This window comes from Leuciscus leuciscus (genome assembly GCF_965113295.1).
Source record: "Leuciscus leuciscus genome assembly, chromosome: 18".
NCBI lineage: Eukaryota > Metazoa > Chordata > Actinopteri > Cypriniformes > Leuciscidae > Leuciscus > Leuciscus leuciscus.
In genome coordinates, this window is record NC_138742.1 from 10,053,508 (window position 1) to 10,073,751 (window position 20,244).

Below are 20,244 nucleotides of genomic sequence, written 5' to 3' on the forward strand. Positions count from 1 at the left end.
CTAAAATATTTTTTCTCTCAAAATACCACACTTTGGGAAAAAGGCAAAATAACTATCTTATTTAATGAATGTAATTGGTTGTTCACTTATAAATTGATGACAATGAAGACAACAATGATATTGTTGATGTGGCAGTTTTATTCAGAACACGTTTGTAAAATCTTCACTCTGAATTATAATAACCTTATTAATCACATGATTCTTCCACAGTTTGAGTGTTGTGAGGCCTCATTTATAAAATGTTGCATAGAAACAGTCCTACATTTGATCTTACGATCATTTCTCAAATGTGCCTACATGTGATTCAGAGAATGAGCATACACACAAAAAACGTGTGTACGCCTCTCTTCCAGAAGATAAATGTATAAATCGCAAATGATCGTGAAATTGTGCAGAGCTGAAAGGTGTCAGATCTCTGCCTTGTTAGCGGCGCATAATGAATCGCGAGCGAATACCTGCAGTTCTCCGACTCACTGCCAAGGAAAAGTGTGTACGTCTGCTCAAAGCACTTTTCCACGTCAAAGACAGTTTTTATAAATATGAACGTTGGCGTGGATTTTAGCATATGCAAAATTTAAGATCAAATCTGTGCATACGCACGTTTTATAAAGAGGCTCCTGGTCCTTAAAACAGTAAAAAAAAAAAATCCATATTTGTCCAGAAAAACTTCCACTGTCGTACCAGAGGCAATATAATTAAAATGGTAAGAAGAAATGATGAAATGATCACCGTTGGTTGACGTATTCCCTGTTGTCGACTGAAAAACAAAAATACAATTAAAAACAAGTTTATTTACCCTTCAAAGCAAGACTCCATACTGGGATTCACAGTTATGCAGCACATGTATGCCCACAAGCTTTCAAAACAGGTGCAAACTGTTAGTTGCATCACAAATGGCACATACTGTTGCCACACTCTCAACAGCTCCGCTCATTCAATGAAAGGCTTTCCTAGACTCACATTTTCAACCTTCAATACATTCAAAGTTTTACATCAGAATAATGAAATTTTGACAGAACAAATGCATTGGGACTCCTGTAACTTTCATATCAAGGCATGATGCTCCTCTTCAAATGACAAGATAGATCATCTGTTGAAATGTGTTATAATACTAGACATTTACAGTTCTGCTCATAAGTTTATATACCCCTTGCAGAAGATGCAAAAACTAATAATATTAACAAAATAATTAGGGATGCACCGATATGAAAAATTTGGCTGATACCGATAACCGATAATTCTTTATCTTTGAAAGCCGGTAACGATATATTGGCCGATAAATTTACTGTAAATCCAAATTTTATATATAATTTTTGAGCCTGATTACAAAAACAAAATATTAAATATTAATCTCAATATTAAAAGCCATGTCCCAAGCACATAATTATAATGATGTTCTCATTATAATTTTATGAACCCTATATGACAGATTTGCGTTGCGCATGTTGCACTGAATTTTCCTTTTTGAAGTGATTCCAATCATATTTCAAGCAAATAAAAAACATCATGGGGAACAGTTAGCATCAGAATTGTCTCAGCTGAAGGATAATTTATCGACTTTAATATATTGGCGTGATATAATAGGTGAAGGTGAAAACATTCACTGATGCAAGATGGCAAAACGATGCATTAAGAGCCGAGATTCTGTTAAAAGATTTTTTTATACTTCCCTTTAAAAGCTGTTTCCCAGAAGAAAAAAATAAGTACAATATACCCCGATCATCCAATTCAAAACGTTTACACCCACATGCTCTCAATGCATATTCTGCAAGGGGAATGCAAATTTATGAGCATAACTGTTGATGAGACTTTTTGTCTTTAGGAAATTCTGGATAATTCCAGTTCAACAATAAAATAGTGACTAACTAGCTAGATCGAAAATATTTCCCAACAAAGCATTTCCAAGAGCAATTTTGTTGGGCAATGTGGCACACAATGTGTGCACCAGGACATGTCTGCCTGTCGGCCAAATTTGACTCATTCTCATTCTCTCTAAATATTTCATAATCAATTCAACCATAAAAAATTAGTCATTAGCCTTTTCCGCAGACAAAAAGAAAGAGAGAAAAAAAATATTAAGGTAATTTCCACCAAGTGCTAATGAACCACAATAACATTTCATGAAGTCATGAAAACTAGCAGGACTTTAAACTGTATTGTAGTGCACAGACACAAAAGGTTGATTTTTTCACACTTTAGGAGTTTGAAGGGATAGATAATCTTCTGCTGACGCAAACACATACTGGTACCTTACTAAAACCTTTATTGCACTTCAACCCTTATTACGAATTCATAAGACGAGTGTTTCCTCCCAGGATCATGCTGATGTTTGACCTGCAATGCACAGTGGGTAGTCAGCACCTCACCCTGCATCCATAGCTCAACAAGAGGCGCACTGATGAGGGTCTACCTTTCCCCAACCACAGCTATGCACTGTTTACTCAGCCCGTTGCATGCTAAATAAAGAGGTGACTCTGTGAGAACACCGTTTCATTCCAGATTAGCTAAACCGGCCAAGGTAGACATCCTTGTCCAGTTTGCCACTGCAAGAGAAGTCTAAATACATCCCTCACCCTCTGACTCTCTCCGATATATGACCAGCTGTCTGATTGGAAATGTTGATGGTTTGTTACATTTAGACTTGGAAACTACCTTTGTGATCGGGGAGTGAGGTTATGGTCTGGAATCATATCCAGGGAATGTTAGAAAGGAGGCTTTGAGATCAGCCGCAAGGAATCTCTTCGAGATTAACGTCAAAGCCTTGCTGGTTCCAGTTCAAGAACAAAATCCACAATAAATATGCTATGTAAACAATACTATAAATATCAATTTGGGTGGTGAAAATTAAAGGAGATGAAACATTCATAGCTTTCATTCGTTGATGAAGAATCCCGCTTCACTTATCAACATTCAGAAGGACAAAGGCACATACTTGGAGCTCGGTGAAAAGGTTCCAAAGCCAAAGGAGTTACAGACAATATTTTGTGAACTTTTGGGATGGGAGGCAACACCCCTGCCAGCAGTAATCTGTTCACAGTGCTGAATTTCGCTTCAAGTGAGCGAGGGCAGCGCCATATTCAGGACGCATCCTCTACAGGTTCCCCCAGGCAGTTCACTTGAATCCAGACACAAGAGCAAAATTCAAACGTCTGTGCCCACAAGACATGTGCGCAAGATTTAGGATCGGTTGAAACACGCTCAAACCCTCATCTCAACTTCAAGTACGCCGGCACAGAGTAGTTAAAAAGCAAGAAGTCCATTCTGTAAAGATTGAAGAGTTTCTTCTGGTAAAACGGACTGATGTTGTCAAAGAACTTGGCAGCCATGTCGCCCGTGGTCCTGGTGCTCTTGGAGGTGGCTGGGAATTTCACCTCTCCTTCGGCGTCGGCTAACTTCAGGATGTAGCGGGAATCTTGCGCAAGAGTCTCGTACTTGCCCACCACGTCGTAACGGATCAGGCAAGGGTGGCAGAGTGAGTGAACCCTTTCCCAGTGCTCATTAAACGGTTCCTCTCTCTGAGTCTGAGGGTCTACTAAATAATACACAAACTCCTCGAACGAGACGTCGTTGCCTTTTTCCAGTGCTTCAGCCTGGGGGTCGGCACGATGTCTCCTGATGATTTTGGTCCCGTAACGTTTATGAAAGGCTGTGTTGTAGCTACGGGTGAACTTGTTGCGATAGGCCGAGACGAGTCTCTCGAAGGGTTCGCGCACAAAGACGAACTTCAGATATGTGCGCAGACGCTTGTTGATCTCGGCTGTGGAGTACTCCGAGAGTGAACGCAGGTTGCCCGCTACGTGAGCTACGTTGGCGGGAATAGCCAGCGGTTCACGGTAGCGCCCTTCGCCTGTTAGCACCATCATTACACGCTTCCAGTTGGTGCATGCCACTTTGGGGACATAGCAATACAGTAGCTTGTGTTTATCGTCCACTATGAGGTGGCGGAGGTCCTCTGGGCCGAGTACGCGTCTTTTGTGGGTGTGGGTTTGACAGGTTTCCTCCAGGAGTTCCCTTCGACCCTGCAGAGTGGCCTGCACTGCAGACTTCTCCAGCTGGAGGACAGGAAAGAGTGGTATTAGAGGAAATAGAATAAAAAAAAAAAAAAAAAGTCACCATTTGTTTTATGAAAGTCAAATGGGTTCAGAACAGATTTTCATATTTGGGTTAACTATTACTTTAAACCGAAAATCTTTTCTTCTGAAACCGAATGCAAGATTTCTTAACAGTGCTATTATGGAAACCACAAATTGCACTACATGTAAACGCATGCATTTGTGTGACTTTTTATGAAAAGACAGATGCTGTGTTTAGGGGAAGTTCTTGTGAAATCATGTGGCACATAGCAGTAATGGGTGGGTAACGGTTTTGCCTGGGGGATGATCCACAGATGGGTTTGATAAAGGCAAGAATATAATAGGATTTGATGAGCTGGTAGTGATTCAACTAGATGGACCTTATCTAGACATTCCACTCAGACCTTTAAAAGCATGGTTCATCCAAAAATGAAAAATTTGTCATCATTTACTCACACATCATGTCATTCCAAGCCCGTGTGACTATTTTGTCCAGAAAACACAAGAGCAGATGTTTAGCAGATCTGGGCTGTTTGTTTTTCATACAATAAAGTTACACAATGAAAAGTGTCTGTATGCATGGCTTCAAAAAACGTACGGTGCATTCACACCGTCTGCGTTAACGCTTCTCATTTACTTTGAATGGGTGATGTCATGCGTTGCCGAATTGAATGTTGGGTTGCGTTGCGTCACTGGCGTTGCTCGTGGAAGAAGTTGAAAAACGTTCAACTTTTCAAGCGCCAACGCGGGCATCAGCCAATCAGATTACCTATGCAAATACCCTAGCGCAGACGCTAGCCAATTGCGTTCATGCAACACTTGGAAAAGTAATGTGATTGGCTGTTGTCACTATGTCGAGTCAGCACCAAACAGACACGACCTCTGTCAAGCGCTGACGCAGACGCCCCGTGTCAATGCAGCGTTATAAGAATATATACGCACAAGTCGTATGAACTACTCCTAATATACTATGTTTGCCATTTTGGAATTTGTCAGACCCAGTTCCCTTACACTTTCATTCTTCAAAAATGTAATGGAAGTAAAAAAGATTTTAGATTTGGAAAAACGCAAACTAAAACATATTTGATCTCAGAATCTACACTGACATAGTTTTAATGCATGTAATTTTGTTTTTGTCAGTTGGTTTGCATGTGTCTTTATAAGATGATGGTGTTAGGGGTAAATTGGGGCTCCTCCAGGAATGTAAGGTTGTTATTTTAGTAATTCGACTTCCACTGCTGTTAAATTCTGTCCCTTCAACAACAGTGGGTCCGAGAAATGCACCCCGTCCTCTGTCAGTCAGCGCTATCCACCCAAATCATATCATTTAAATTCGCTTTCAAAAGTATTATCAAGTTTACTTTGTCTTATTTAATAACTGTATAACTTATTTAATAATAATTTAATAATTTAATAAATAAATATTGAATTATTATTAGTCAACAACATTTCTATGATTTTCAGCTGAAAAAAATACATACCTGGTCATTTTCTTGTAGTGTCTGCAAAGGACTTCTTCCTGATTTAACTGGGAAACTGTTCTGACCCGAAATCTGTTCAGAAGCTACAAGCACACAACAAAAGCAAAAGATGAGAAATGGCAACATAAAGTTAATGGCTCCATAAGCAAAACACAATGGATACATTAACTGATATTGAAGCAACTTCAATAGACCAGAATATCATAGAGACCTATAAACCAGATAACATGCTAAAAAAGCCACTCGACTTTGCGCAGAGCAATGCCTTGGCACCCACCCACGACATCCCTGCATTCTGATGCAGAGTTTTACATGTTCGAGCATCATTTACATTTCCCCCAGAGAGTTTCTTTGGGGTTAAGAGACTCGTGACCCTGTGTTGCGAGAGCAGAGATCAAAGTGCTTTGTCTGAACGATCACGTTATTGAGCTATAAAAGATTAGAGCTGTTAATTCTGGGCATATGGGGAGCAGCGGGGATCGTGCTGGTACACAATTACTGCCTTCTCTGACTCCTGCACCTAGCTGATCAGCCATAAATTTCCTCCTTCACATTTGCATTCTCTATAGGAACAGTCTGTTCTCTTCAGTCCAAGCCACTTCCCCCCTTACGCCCCTTCCCACCCATCACACACACACACACGCACACTCCTTCAGTCTGTGTTGGGCCCCTTACCACTAACGTAAGTGATTGGTTTTGCACATGTGCCAACTAAGTCAAAGGGATACTTTAAATGCTCCAGCAAGTCTGGACACTGCGTAAGCAACCATGGTAAAAAGAGAAAAGGCACTTTCCATGAATAGGTTCAAAAAAAAAAAACGTACTTTTCTTTTGTTTTTTTAGTTTTTTTTAGAAATGGTCAGTGAAAGATGTTTAACCTTCAATAAATGCTTATCGTAAATCTCAGGGGGACAAAAATTCTGTACAAAAATGTATACATGATCATTTTCTTAACCTATTTTGTAATTTTCTATCAATAAACAGAAAAACATCAAATTAAATGTATAGTATTGTGGGACACTGATAAATAATACATTAAGCAAACTAAAAGTTAAAAAATGTTTTACCTCTAATGATTAAAAAGAATTAGTGGGACACCAAAGTGGCAAAAAGACCATAAAAAAGGACCATATGAGGATCAAATGGAAAATGGAAGGGAAAAAAACCCCTGATATAACATGGAAAAGTCAGAAAGAAGGAAATGGGGAGGGGGTTGAGTACATATACAGACCAAAAACTGTGCTATGAAAGCAGGCACTGATGGCTTTCCCAGCTTTTATATATCCTCATTATTCAATGAAAATGATTATAAGTCTGCAAATCCAACACAATACATATGTAATATCTACAGTGAAATCTAGCAGTCTCAATGTGCAGCTTTTCATTTTTGTTATTTATTTATTAAGAGTGACCATGCAACATTTGCAAGTGAAATGCTTAGTTTGTAATGTAGGTCCATTATTAACAAGATAAGTTTTCATAATCAAACGAGAAGGGTATTTCTGCAATCTCACAGGCTACAGTTTCAGGACCACATTTCTAGAACCGCTTTTTTTTTTATGTATTAGCAGTATACTATTTTATAGCACTTACTATTCAATAATGTATTTATTTTATAATTTTTTAATTGATATAGCCTATTGTCCTAAACAACCCCTAACCCAAACATACCCATTAAACACGCTCTTTGAAATATTTAACCTAATTTGTTTCAATATATGAGTAACTATATTCTGGTTTTCTTGGAAAGAAAGACTATTTTCTGTGTATGTGGGAGACTTCAATTCATTAGTACATACTAATGTGTGACTGACACACTTAAAGGGATAGTTCACCCAAAAATGTTGTCATCATTTATTCACCCACATGTTGTTCAAAACCTGTATGAGTTTCTTTCTTCTGTTGAACACAAAAGAAGATATTTTAAAGAATGTTGGTAACCAAACAGTTGACGGCACTCATTGACTTCTAGTATTATTTTATTTTTTTATACTATGGATGGCTACCGTCAACTGTCTGGTTACCAACATTCTTTAAAATCTCTTATTTTGTGTTCAACAGAAGAAAGAAACTCATAAAGGGTTTTGGAACAACTTGAGTAAATGACAAACTTTTCGTTTTTTTGGGTGAACTATCCCTTTAACAATGTGCAGTAGCCTATAAATGATAGCTCTACAAACTTGCGTGTTTATTAATACGTTAATAAATTAAAATAATTTGAAAACAAATACCAGTTTACAACAACATCCAGCAGCACAATGAACTGTTTTTGCACAGCCTTATAATAACTGGAGACTGCTGAAACCAAAAGCCACAAATATTCAAGTTTAAAATAGTCGCCCCTGCTCTTACGTTCAAAATAAGCTGGAAAGATAATTATAAATGACTCATTTCCGTATGTATAGTGTTTGCATCTGTTTGTTTGAAGTTTGAATCATATCTCCGTTGTTGAAGTAGAATTGGTTAGTGGCGCTGTCACCCCAAACAAATAAATAAAACTAGGGTCCTAAAAATGCGCTCCTGAAACTACAGCCTCTGGTATTGCTGGAATATAGTATTGAATCAAACAGCTGGAGCGCTAAACAAATAGTTGAATCATAGCCTGAACAGCTAGGTCACTTATAAGCCCTGTATAATTAGGCTGCAAAATTTAGGCATGTGAATATTAATTAATTCAGTCATGAAGATGTTGCTTGGTGACCTTCCAGGAGCATCTAGTCATATACCTTAATTAATATTCCTGATTGCTTAATTCGCCCGATGATTAGCACCCACCCAACAACGTCTGCCTTCCAGCAAATAGACCCGAGTGTGAGCGAATATCACAAAAATGTTAGCGTAAAGCCTTGCATGTGAGCATCACAGCTCAATGTGTCATGTGCACATAACCACATGTGCATATTTTATATAAAATATTTAAAATACTCCTATCTGTTGCAAACACCATAAGAGCTCATATTTACGCCCTAACAACAGATAATTGTTAAATAGTGGTGTACAAACAAACAAAGGCATTAAAGAAAGGAACTATATAATGTTACTCAACGCCACAATTTGATGTCTGTGCCAAGTACAATCATATCAGAGCTGCCATCGCAAAATGATATGTCTTTACAAGATATTTGTAATCATGAACATCAGCTGATAATCATTTTTAAAAGGAAGTGTGTGCAAGAGGCCGTTAGAGGCAGTCTGATTCACAACCACAGAAAGACGTGAACTTCCTCTTGTGACTTTTTTTTTACAGGAACAAGAGTAATCTAGTGAAGAAAAAGACAGATGAAATTAAATTATGACAAGACAATACAGACACCCGAATGAGTTCCTCAAAACAAGCTACTTAAAAAAAAAAGAAGTATTAAATGACTCCCAAAGGTGGGCAATGAGGTCTCTTTTTTAAAAGTTGTTAGTATGCACTATGAGCGAGGTTCCTCACGTCAAACTGAGGCCAGGCGGCAACAACAAAGGTTGTTTGCTGGAATGCTACACAGTCTTGTGGCCATTTATGTTGGCCTGTGAGGGTTTACAGAGGACAACACTCAAATCAGCAGGCTTTTATCAAAAGTTCGCAAGGTAATGGGCAGGAAGCCCTCATGCGGCGCAGCAACTGTGCTCGCTTACTAATCGAATTCTGCTCAGCCTCGTGTGGAGAGAGTTTTTTGTTCTCTGAGGTGACTTTTGAGTTTTTGTTTTACTCCCGAAATCAAATGATTTATCTACTCAATTGTCTTCACAGCTGGTGCTCTCGCCCCATAGTCTAAATATAATTAGGCTGTGGTATTGGAAACACATTCAAATGACTTTGAGGATCATGTTTCTCTGGTTGAAACTACACTGGAAACTGAAGAGCTTATGCTTCCTGGATGTTGTGCTGTAAGGAAGCATCATATGTGTCATGAAACCCATCAGAAGTGAAACAAGTCTGATGTTGAAATGAGGGCGTTTCATAAGCTGTTCATAAGCATTTGGTCTTTTCCCCAGAAAACGCTACTTCAAAAAACCGCAATTTCCAGTAATATAATAAGATGTAACCACAAAAAAGCAGATCAAACTGACGTTTTCTCCACCGTTTTACTATAGTTTGTCAGTGTCCTCTTTTGTACCTGGTAGGGCTCAAACTTGGTGTTTTGTTTATCATATAGCATATTACACTAACAATCAAAAAGTTTGTGGTCATTACATTTTTAAAAATATTTTTTGAAAGAAGGTTTTTTTTTATTTTATAATGAAATAACTGCTTTTAAAATATTTGCGTACGTCAGTCGCCCGTGCGTGTCTCGTCATATCTGTAAATAGAGAAATGTTGCTCCTGCTTTTCAAACGTGTCTGGTGTGTGAGTATCAGAGGTTAGTTATCACAACGAGCAAAAAAGGTTGACATGGAGCAGCTAAACCTCGAACCTCTGGGGAATCACCCTTTTTTTAAAAAATGCAGACAAGGAGAGTCTGCTGGCAAAAAGAGAGTGCGACAGAGCTCGTAATAAAACAAGAATCAACACTGACTTGGCTTTAAGGAGATAGCAAAAACTAAGGGATTTGAAATGTTGTAAAAGCAATGCAGATATGGTGTTTTTATTACTCAACAGGCGAGCAAGGAATTTTATTGAACAGATACATTTGCATATGTTGCTCTCTAACAGAGTTTATTGTAAAGCATTATGAAAGGTCATATTTATCCGCAGTCAGGCAGAGCCTTGTTGATTTAAAGGGATAGTTCACTTTGAAATAAAATGTTGGTATGTTTTAGCTTACCTCAAGGGCATCCAAGATGTAGGTGTCTTTTTTTCCGCAGTAGTTTCAATTTTGATATTTTTAGGTCAAACCGTTCTTGTCTGTCAGTCATATAATGCAGGTCGATGGTCACTTGTCTCAAACACAAGCACAGAGTCCAAATTAAAACAATTCCCCGTCGTCCAAATTAAACAATTACCCATCGTATACACATTGATGGCCTAAGACACGAAACGAGCGGTTTTTGTGAGAAAACGAACAGTTTTTATATCGTTTTTACCTCTTGAACTCAGCCACGTCCAAGTGATCTGAGAGCGCGGGCGGGTATAGATATATACAATAGATGTCGCCTTGGCTACGGTTTCGCAGTAGCCAAGGCGACATCTATGCTGAGACAAGTGACCATAGACCTGCATTATATGACTGACAGACAAGAACGGTTTGACCTAAAAATATCAAAATTGAAACTACTGCGGAAAAAAAGACACCTACATCTTGGATGCCCTTGAGGTAAGCTAAAACATACCAAAATTTAATTTCAAAGTGAACTATCCCTTTAAGGTATTAATGTCTTTTAAAAAAAAACTTCTACTGTAAAATCCTGTAGGGCATAACATTTCTTTTAATGTCTATAGTTTTTAAAACCATAGTTTTATTTAATTGAATCGCCATTTAGAGCTATCTTTGTTTGGGCATGCACAGATATGAAAAAATTTTCAATTAAAGTGGACATTCTGAATAAGCACCTCATAATTCTAGGTGCTGCAAAATAAAGGCAGCTATGAAAAGTTAAACGAAGGGTAGGCAATTTCAGAGAGGCCAGAAATAACAAGCTAGCCTTGAAAGCATGAGATCTGCCAATGCCACACCTCCTCCAAAACACGTGAACGCAAACAGCAGATTCTGCAAAGCGTCGAGACTCATGTCTCAAAGCACATAATATTACAACAATGAGCGTAAACAACTTACAGAGCTCTTACTTGTACCACCTGACCGCTGCAGATTCATTTAGCCGTTGATATTGTTGACATAGAAATGCATAACTCCATCCATAACTGGTTGCCATCTCATAATTACAGTTACAACATGGCGTGAACGCAGCATAAACACATTGTCTTGGTTCAGGAAGAACTGTAAAAGGCTGCTGTTTGTTTGTGGTGCTCAGTGACTCAGCCGACAACTCTGCATAGCTTCATGAAACGTGCTGATGATGACGTGTGATGTCTGCATAAGCAGGTGCACGGAGGTATGGAAATACATATGTTGAGAGGCAGGTAGGACATCCTATCATTGCATTCGGACCAAATGCAAAGATTGGATGAAAATGTTTTGGTCCTGAGACTTCCACATAAGATATATGTACATGTTTTTAATATTTAGACCCCTTCTATTATTGATTGCTATCAGGATGTGAAGAGTTTCAACCAGTATAACAAAAAGTGTTTATATATAAAAATAAATTGCCTACCCTACCATAAGCTATGAAGGAAACACTTTTTTAAACAAGAAAGAACATGACTGAGAATTACTGATTTGATTAAATTACTGTGCTAAATTACTAAAATGCTTTTGCTGAAATTCTAATGAATACCTACAGCGACCTGTTTCTGTAAAAAAGTAGCTTCACTTACCATAAAGGGTTCTTGGGGCAGAAGTGAATAGTTGTCTGACTAGAGCAATCATTTTCCTTTCTGCCCCAAGCACACTAAAGGAAGTAGAACTCCAGTGCGGGCCTTAATATGTCATATAGCAAAATCTATTACTGAATGAAGAATGTGCTTAGTCAGAGCTTTGGGTAGAGTTACGTCCACTCATAGTGGCCCAGCATGTCGTACTGTACAGTATTCCATTCATAGCAATGGTTTTACTCTCATAAGGTGAATTTGAGAAGAGAGAAAGAGATGCATATGATATGAAAAGGTGAAGAAAGACCGTACTTCTCTGAGCCTCTTTGTGAGGGTGTCACTCTATCCCTGACTAACATAGAGCCGTGACTGTTCATCCCAAATCCCAAAATTCCATTTAAGGCAGGAAATTTCCCTTTATTTATTAAAAGAACGCAGCCTTTTTCTCTTTCCCAGTCCTGAAGAGTGAAAAAATTACCAAAACAAAAGAGAAGATATAACAAACTTGCAACCCTCAAGCTGTTCTACATCAAGGAATTGCCTTATATCCAAACGAGTGCCATGGTCTGGCAATCAAACAATCTGTTTAAGTCAACTAGCATGATTTGTTTATTCCATCCAAATCTCTGACTGCTTAAAATCTGTTTTGGCTGTCTGAAAGGAAGAGCGAAGGATTGGGAGAGCTGGCGGATACTGACCAATGCCCCGGCAGCACGTTAAATCAAAAGCATCTTGTGCGCAGTTCCTCATAAAATATAAAACAGGTCCATTGGGAAACTTGGCCCTGTAGAGCAGTACGGCTCCCAGAGTTATGTCATTATATGGGTAACCAGCATTGGCTGATGATGCTATACCAAACACATGTGCCTGCAGGATCCAGTCAGAAAGTGCTGAAAGTTTATTTATCTGTGCAAGAGGGCATCTGCAAATTGAATCATGCTTTGCACATAGGATCAAGGATCTAATTACAAAGGGTTTGTTCACTCCAAAACAACATTTCTGTCATCATTTACTGACCAAAGTGTTATATCAAACTGTGTTATATTCTTTCTTACTTTCACTGCATGGACAAACAGTCTGAGACATCCTTAAAAATGTATTATGTGTGTGTGTGTGTGTGTGTGTGTGTGTGTTCTTGTAGAAGAAGCAAAACTCTACAGTTTTAGAAACAACATGAAGGGGAGTAAAAAATGTCCTACTTTTCAGTTGAACTACCCCTTCAAATCTGTTGTTAGATACAGGTTTTCAGTCCTTGGATTATAGTCCCCGGGGTGATTTATTCCAAAATCGATAAGGCTGACGCCAACCTGGGCGAGCATAATCACTCCAATTCACTACAACTAGAGTGTAAAATGAGTAAAAGACGCGTAAACAATTTAGGAAACAATTTAGGCTGCATTACTGGAGAAAATACAAATCCAAAATCCAATTTGACCTTCAATCACTTCATAATGTGACTCAATTTTCAAGGATCAAAGACGGTTTCGCTTCTAGGCCTCTGGAGACTTCATAAACTTTTCTAACAGGCCAATGTAAGAGCATTGGAGGTTTGCTTGATGGTAAAGAATGAGCTTATGTTTTCTGGCATGCGGTATAAATGCTTTGGAACAAATTTTCCGTGAACAAATTAATCCTGTAGCCCTGTATAATTTGTCGACTAGTCGGTTGTCAGATAACTAGTTGACTGTCGTGACCCATTTCATTGCTGCAATAAAAAAGGAAAAAAAAAACAATTGTGACAAATCAACAATGCCTAAAACTAATTTACCTTTTTAAAATGCTTTTTTACCACAGCAAAAGGGAGCTGAGTAAAACGCTCGACTGAGATTAAGCAGACTGTCTATGTCAAACTAAACAAGCAAAAAGAAGTGTGACGTGTGGTGAAGTCAGCAGCATGAGCAGCAGTAACTGATGGTGGTCAGATAAGCGATGAAACTGCTGCACATTCAGCAGATGCAGTATTAACCTTTATCAGAAGAGAACAAGCCTTTAAAGGGACTATATAAGGACAGAGACAGCTTCTTAGTTTCAAACTGCCCACAGTGGAGCTGAGGGCAAAGAAATGACCCTCACTTTATTGAAAAAGTTCAAAGGTCTTTTGACAAAAGCGCACCCAAGGTCCAGTTGAGTATCTGATCTGTGCACTGACTCACAAGCACTTACTGCACAGAAAGGCAAGGAGCTCCATATGTTTCTCATGGACAAACCGCTAAACTTGTATTAGTTGCACCTCACAGATTGCCTTTTGGCTGCATGGACAAGTTTTCTTGATGTTGGCTTCAGGTAAAAAGAAGCAGATCAGCTGAAGAATGAGGGGAAATTCAATATTCGATAATGAAACAACTTTCCTATTGCGAACTTGATCACAGAATAAATGCGCCAACACACAAGGACTGTTACCAAGCGGTTTCGTGAAGAAACATACATAAACAGAAAATCCATTTTAAGGTAATTACTGATTGCTGCTGCGAGTTTTAGGCCAAGACACCGACAGAGCACTACTTTTAAGATCACTTGTATCAGCTCTTTTTACTGGAACCACTAGGAGGACAGTATAGCCAAACTTCCTGTGAAGTGTGTGTGACCCTGTGAACACTGAAGAGGTGTGGCGCAGCGAATATCTATCCATGAGCCAAACAAGAAAAGCTTTAAGCAAATAATGCACAGAATTAACATTCATTTGTGTTATACACTCATTGGGTCTCATTCACTAATCAAATATTTCAAAATCATGAATAGTAAGATGTTAAAACAAATATATAGTAATATAGTAACTTATACTTTAAAAAGATTGCACAATATTAATTATACAGTTATAAATATAGTAATAAGTTTTAGGTTTAATCACATGTCTAAGCCTATCTAAAAGTTTCCTCAGAAAAGCCTGGATTCATCTACATCTGAATGAGAATAAGAACAATTCTATGTGCATAAACATGTTAATCCGGTGGGAATTTGTTTCTGTGAGCACCTAATTTGTACGCACTTATTAGTGAATGAAAGCCATTGAGATAAGCGTCTTCAATAATGCAGGTGTGAACATCTACAAACACCTGTTAAGTAGAGACAAATGAAGGATCACATGATGTTCTTTTGCCATAGTCAAACTATTTGCCTCTGGCAGGAGAATTCTTAAGGGTCAAATCCTGAACTATTCTTGAGAAGCTATTTAACTGCATACTAACAAGCCTAAACAAGAACGGTTCAATGGAGCCAAATCTAGTCAGGGGAAGTGGATTATTCATTTAATAAAAAAAAAAAAAGGGCAACGCCAAATTGACGCCAGCCTTGCAATCTTGGCTGTATAATAACATTTTCACCAAACAATCTGAACTTGGCTCTAGTCTATGTCTCCCAGGCAAAGGGAGAGGTTTAGTTTTCAAAATAAATAGAAAAAAGATTAGCTATTATCACTACCAGGTTATGTTCAAAGACTCTCATCAATAATTCACAGGAGACTAACCATAACGTAGATATATTTTGTAGTGACATACTTCACCACTTCATGCTGTTTCTGATTTTGTCCAGATGGACTTCATACTCATAAATTACTGTCGCAGCACAGGTTTACCTCCATACCCTCTCATGATTCAAGTAATGAGTGGGTGAAAAATCAGATATGGTCATATGAGGCCAATCCCAAAACTCTTGGACAAAGTCAAAGCCACTGACCTTTAATTCCCCCTTCTTCTCTAATCTCATGCTATCCTTCTTCAAGGTGATCCGTTTCTCTCGGAGGCATCAGGGGAAAGGTTTAAAAGGTTTTGGAATGCCCCAGAGTCTCCCAGTGGGGGCCTTCCAAACATTCCACGGGTAGTTTTTCTCTCCGTCTGCTTTGTTTCCAGTGGGTCTGAACAGTCTTTTTTGTTCGCTGTTCTAAACAGGCTGAAGCCTACACATGTGCACTCTGAGGACAGTCTGATGTCCTTTTTTGAATGCCAGAGGAACTGCCATTATGTGGCATGCATGTATAGACATGTATTATCTAAACTTTATCTAGCTAAGCTTGTCAAATGGAAGTGATGACAATGCACTAAATCGTTATTTCAATCAGACAGTCATTGCTTAAGATCTCCCTGGTTCCCTTTAAGTCTTTTAAAAGTGGTTTGAAGAGTAGTTTTCAACCGGTGGACTGTGAAGAAATATTGGGAGAGCAGGGATACTGTGCTAAATTCAACTAACTACATAACTGTAAGCAGCTGGGACACTAAAACAAAGAGGCTTAAATTCCCCATGAAATCAAAATTGACGTTTTTTCGGCTTTTAGTATGAATCTGTTCGCCTCACTATTATCTATAAGTAAGTGTGCTCCAAAACAATGACAAAATTCGCATTTAGAAGACATAAGCGTTCAAAACTTACAGTCCCTCACTTACGCCAATATGAATCAATGATTGTGATGACATCACGCTTTTCATCAGATTTTCTGTCCAATCAAATGCCCCCTATATTATAAATAGACGCTAACTTTGACGGCTGTCATTTTTTTTTCACACAATTACTATTTTCTACATGGTGAATGGCACATAGTGCACTATTTAGGTGATAGGGAATGATTCAGACAGTGTAAATATGCTTTCATTGGGGCGAATAAAGTCTGGTCTGGTCACTCAGTCAGTCTGCTCCGGTCCAGAGACACGATGGCACAGAGTGGACCAGAAAACTGATCGGACTCATTGAATTCTGCACAGAATGCTATATTTTAAAGCGATATGGAGGAGATTATGAGGAGAAACGGTTAGGAAACTGCAGCTTTACCGAGCTCAATGGCTCTGGCTGAGCTGTGATATAAATGAAACGCTATTAGCTATTTAAAAAAAGGGGAGGAGCTGCTTGATATGTCCCGCCCTGCCTTCCTGTTTCAGTGGAAATGACGTTAACACACTGAATAATGCTGCGCGTTTCAAGGCACTTCAGTAAACCTTTAACTTTGTTTTTTCATGGATTGGCCCTTTTGGGGTTCAAACTAGCAATCATTCAACAACCAACTTAGATCTTTAACCAACACACCCCTTATGTAGTTAGTTATGTAAACACTTAATAACCCTGATCAGACCAAGTAAAATAACAACCTTCCTTGACGGCCCTGACCCCAGATATTTAGGATGTCCAGACCTGGGAGGAGCTATGGGTCAAAATGCACTTGAAACATTATTGCCCACAGTTATTGTTAAAAAAAACTGTGCATGTCATCACTGAACGAATTAATTTAGGATGTGGTCATGACCTGTTGCAAGAAGTCTGATTTGTAACCTTCATTTGGCTGGTGAAACAAGTTCAAACAAGCATCTAACTTCCTTTTTATTGCGGGACTGATTGACAGAATTAGCTGTACACCAATAAAAAATGTTATACTATATTGTAGCAGTTGAATATTATGGTCTTTACTCAATCTCAAACTAAATTTAAGTAGACATCAATTTGTATGATCTCATTCATACATTTCTGTAGGATCTGCTTACGCCACAATGACAGACACATAGTTAAACTGCTAATGAAATTGGATGTTGCATAGCTTATTATTATATTATAAGCATCATATACTGAATATATGATTATTTAAGATTTTCTCTAAATGCTTTATTGTAATTAATGTGTCCAGTTCATTTGTTGACTGCATCCAAGAACCTAAATTAGCTACTGTAGCCTATAGGCCTATAACATTTATAGTGAACAATTGAAAAGCGTTTCAGCATGTTTAAATCAAATTCAAAACCAAATCTGGTGTTGATAAAACTGACATACGATTTAATGAGTCAAACCATTGACACCTGATCATACGAATCGTAAATGTCAGAATGAGATGGGTTCTTGGCTCAAAGATTGGGAGAAACGCTCGCCTCGGACCGATTCAGTCTGATTTGCGAACAAATTGTTCAGACCGGTATTGTGAACCGGCTCATTTAAAAGATCCGACTCAAATGAACAAATCCATTATGAATTAACTTCGCTACTTCAGTAATAGGCTACTCACCTGATCTTGAGATGTTCTGGAAGTATAATATGAGAATGAAAAACGACCCGACGCATGTCGCCAGAAACACCCGACCCACTTTGGGCTTTATCATTCTGAGACTCCTCTTAAGGACGATGCCCGACTCTCGCCCGGCGACAGAGGTCCGCGAAGGGCTGAAGAACAATTCTAAAAGCGTCTGTCCAGCGGGTTCCTCATTTTAGATTGAAACAACATATTTGCAGTCCAAATACAACTCCGTGAAAACTAATTCTGATACACGTTTCATCCGAAGCAGCCCGCTTGTCTACCGGAGAACAAACCGCTTTATAGTTGGGTGTTACACGAACCATTGATTCACCTACAAAACTTTACAGGTCCAACTCTGTTTCATAGAGCCGTCGCTTCCCACGCTGTCCCGTCAACTACGCATACATTCCATTGAACATCTACATGTCTTCTGTACGTCACATGTTGCTGTTGTCAGTTGAATTCAACAACTTCCCCTAAACATGGAGGGCATTGTATCAAACTTTCGGGCATGACGTCACGCCCACCAGCATCTAGCTGAGTGCCCAGGGGCCCCTGGATATGACGCAACGACTGGAACCCCTCTGAAGTGTGTACGTAAAACTCGATGTTTGTAACTCTGAACGAAACCAAAAAAAAAGCAAACTAAGTCTTTTCAGAATTAAAAAGTCAATGTAAATGCACTTTATATTTCACTTTTATGATTTTAAAGAGGAAATGTCTAATCTTTCTACTTTTTTTCATTTAAAAATCTCAGAACTTTCGATGTGATAATCAGGCACTTTTATAAATGTGTCTAGTTCTAAAATACCATACATTATGTGTCAAAAGTGATTTTTGAACAAATAATGTATGTTTAGTGACATCTGGTGGATAATACAGGAACATTCTGACTGATTCTCTTATCTCTAATAACTTTTAAGACTAGTCTGAGCAGTTTATGCAACTATAGGGTCTTCAAACTTCAAGAACTCCTTCATTGATGAACAGACAGAAGCTGTTACACACTGCATAACATTGAGTGTTGCATTTCAAACCTGTTGATGCATTTACATCAGCTATGTTTATTTGCAATGCCATTTAATAATCATTATTGATATAAGCCATATCTATCTATAAATCTATCTATAAATTACAGAAACGTCTGTCTGTCTGTGTGTGTGTATGTCTGTTAACCACATATCTCTCGAACCGTTAGTCCGATGGATTTCAAACTTGACAGGTGTCTCGCTACGGTCACGAGTAAGTGCAGCGCCAAGTTTGACGTTGTTTGGATGAGAAATGCTAAAGATATTGTTAAATATATCATTTTTTAAAGGTCAGACTGATCTCATGAAATGGAGTATGTATGACACGCCAATTCGTATTTCCATTTTTGGCGTGTTATCAACACGCATAATTGATTTTCAGCGTGTTTATCAACGCCGGTGACTTAACGTTACATTACTGTATATAAATATGACCTACCCCAACCGCGTCCCTAAACCTACCCGTCACTGGGGTTAATACCATTTATGAGTGTTCCCCTACCATCCTAGGAAAAAAAATATTGCTCCCCAGATGTAGATATACATTTTGCTCAGTTTCGCTCGGACATTTAACGGCGTACACATACACGCGGAAGATGACGGTTCGTTTCGGCGTGGACATACACGCGGATAGCTCAAAATGCGTATAAATAACACGCCACTTGACTTGAAAGTGGCGTGTATGTTTACGCAAAGTCATTATGTCATGTTGCAGAGGTTGTGGTTTAAAAATAAACATTCTGACATTAGAGGGTTGTATCGGTCAAAGAAGCCCCAAGAAGGTTGTGGTTTAAAAATAAACATAGTTTGGTTCCTTCTGAATATTATAGTTTGGTTCCAGAATGTGATAAATCCATTTTGATTAATTTGAGTAAAAATGTGTTTTCTTTACCAAGAAAGTGGCAAGATGAAAAACACTATTTTCTGGTTCCAGAATGTGATAAATCCATTTTGATTAATTTGAGTAAAAATGTGTTTTCTTTACCAAGAAAGTGGCCAGATGAAAAACACTATTTTCTGTTTAAAACTTTCACATAGTATCTTTAGGTTATAATATCATATAAAATTCAAATCCAGATTTGGATTTTCAAAGATCTATTATAAAAACGGATTATTTTCCCCAAAAAATGCAATAAATTCATGACACTTTTTTTTCAAAATGCTATCATATTGAAACTGTTGAAATCAGCCATCACTAAGAAATATCTCCTGAACTTTTTTGACGGCGATCAGCTCACAAAAACTGATTTTGCACGGGCACTTTGCACTGCTCCCTGAATCGACGCGTTTATTCATTTGTGGATGTTAACTGAATCTGTAAGTC

General features: G+C 38.4%; 1 protein-coding gene across 1 annotated transcript; it reads right to left on the bottom strand.

Annotated features, from left to right (window-relative positions):
* Nucleotides 1-118: 118 nt before the first annotated feature.
* Nucleotides 119-18,409, bottom strand: LOC309481351 (carbohydrate sulfotransferase 11). Its single transcript, XM_082146252.1, has 3 exons — nucleotides 17,884-18,409; nucleotides 5,555-5,637; nucleotides 119-4,052 (listed from the first exon to the last, which is right to left on the bottom strand). Exons 1-3 carry the CDS (start codon nucleotides 17,975-17,977, stop codon nucleotides 3,207-3,209), a joined length of 1,023 nt encoding a protein of 340 aa, XP_082002378.1. The 5' UTR covers nucleotides 17,978-18,409; the 3' UTR covers nucleotides 119-3,206.
* Between the last annotated feature and the right edge of the window lie 1,835 nt (nucleotides 18,410-20,244).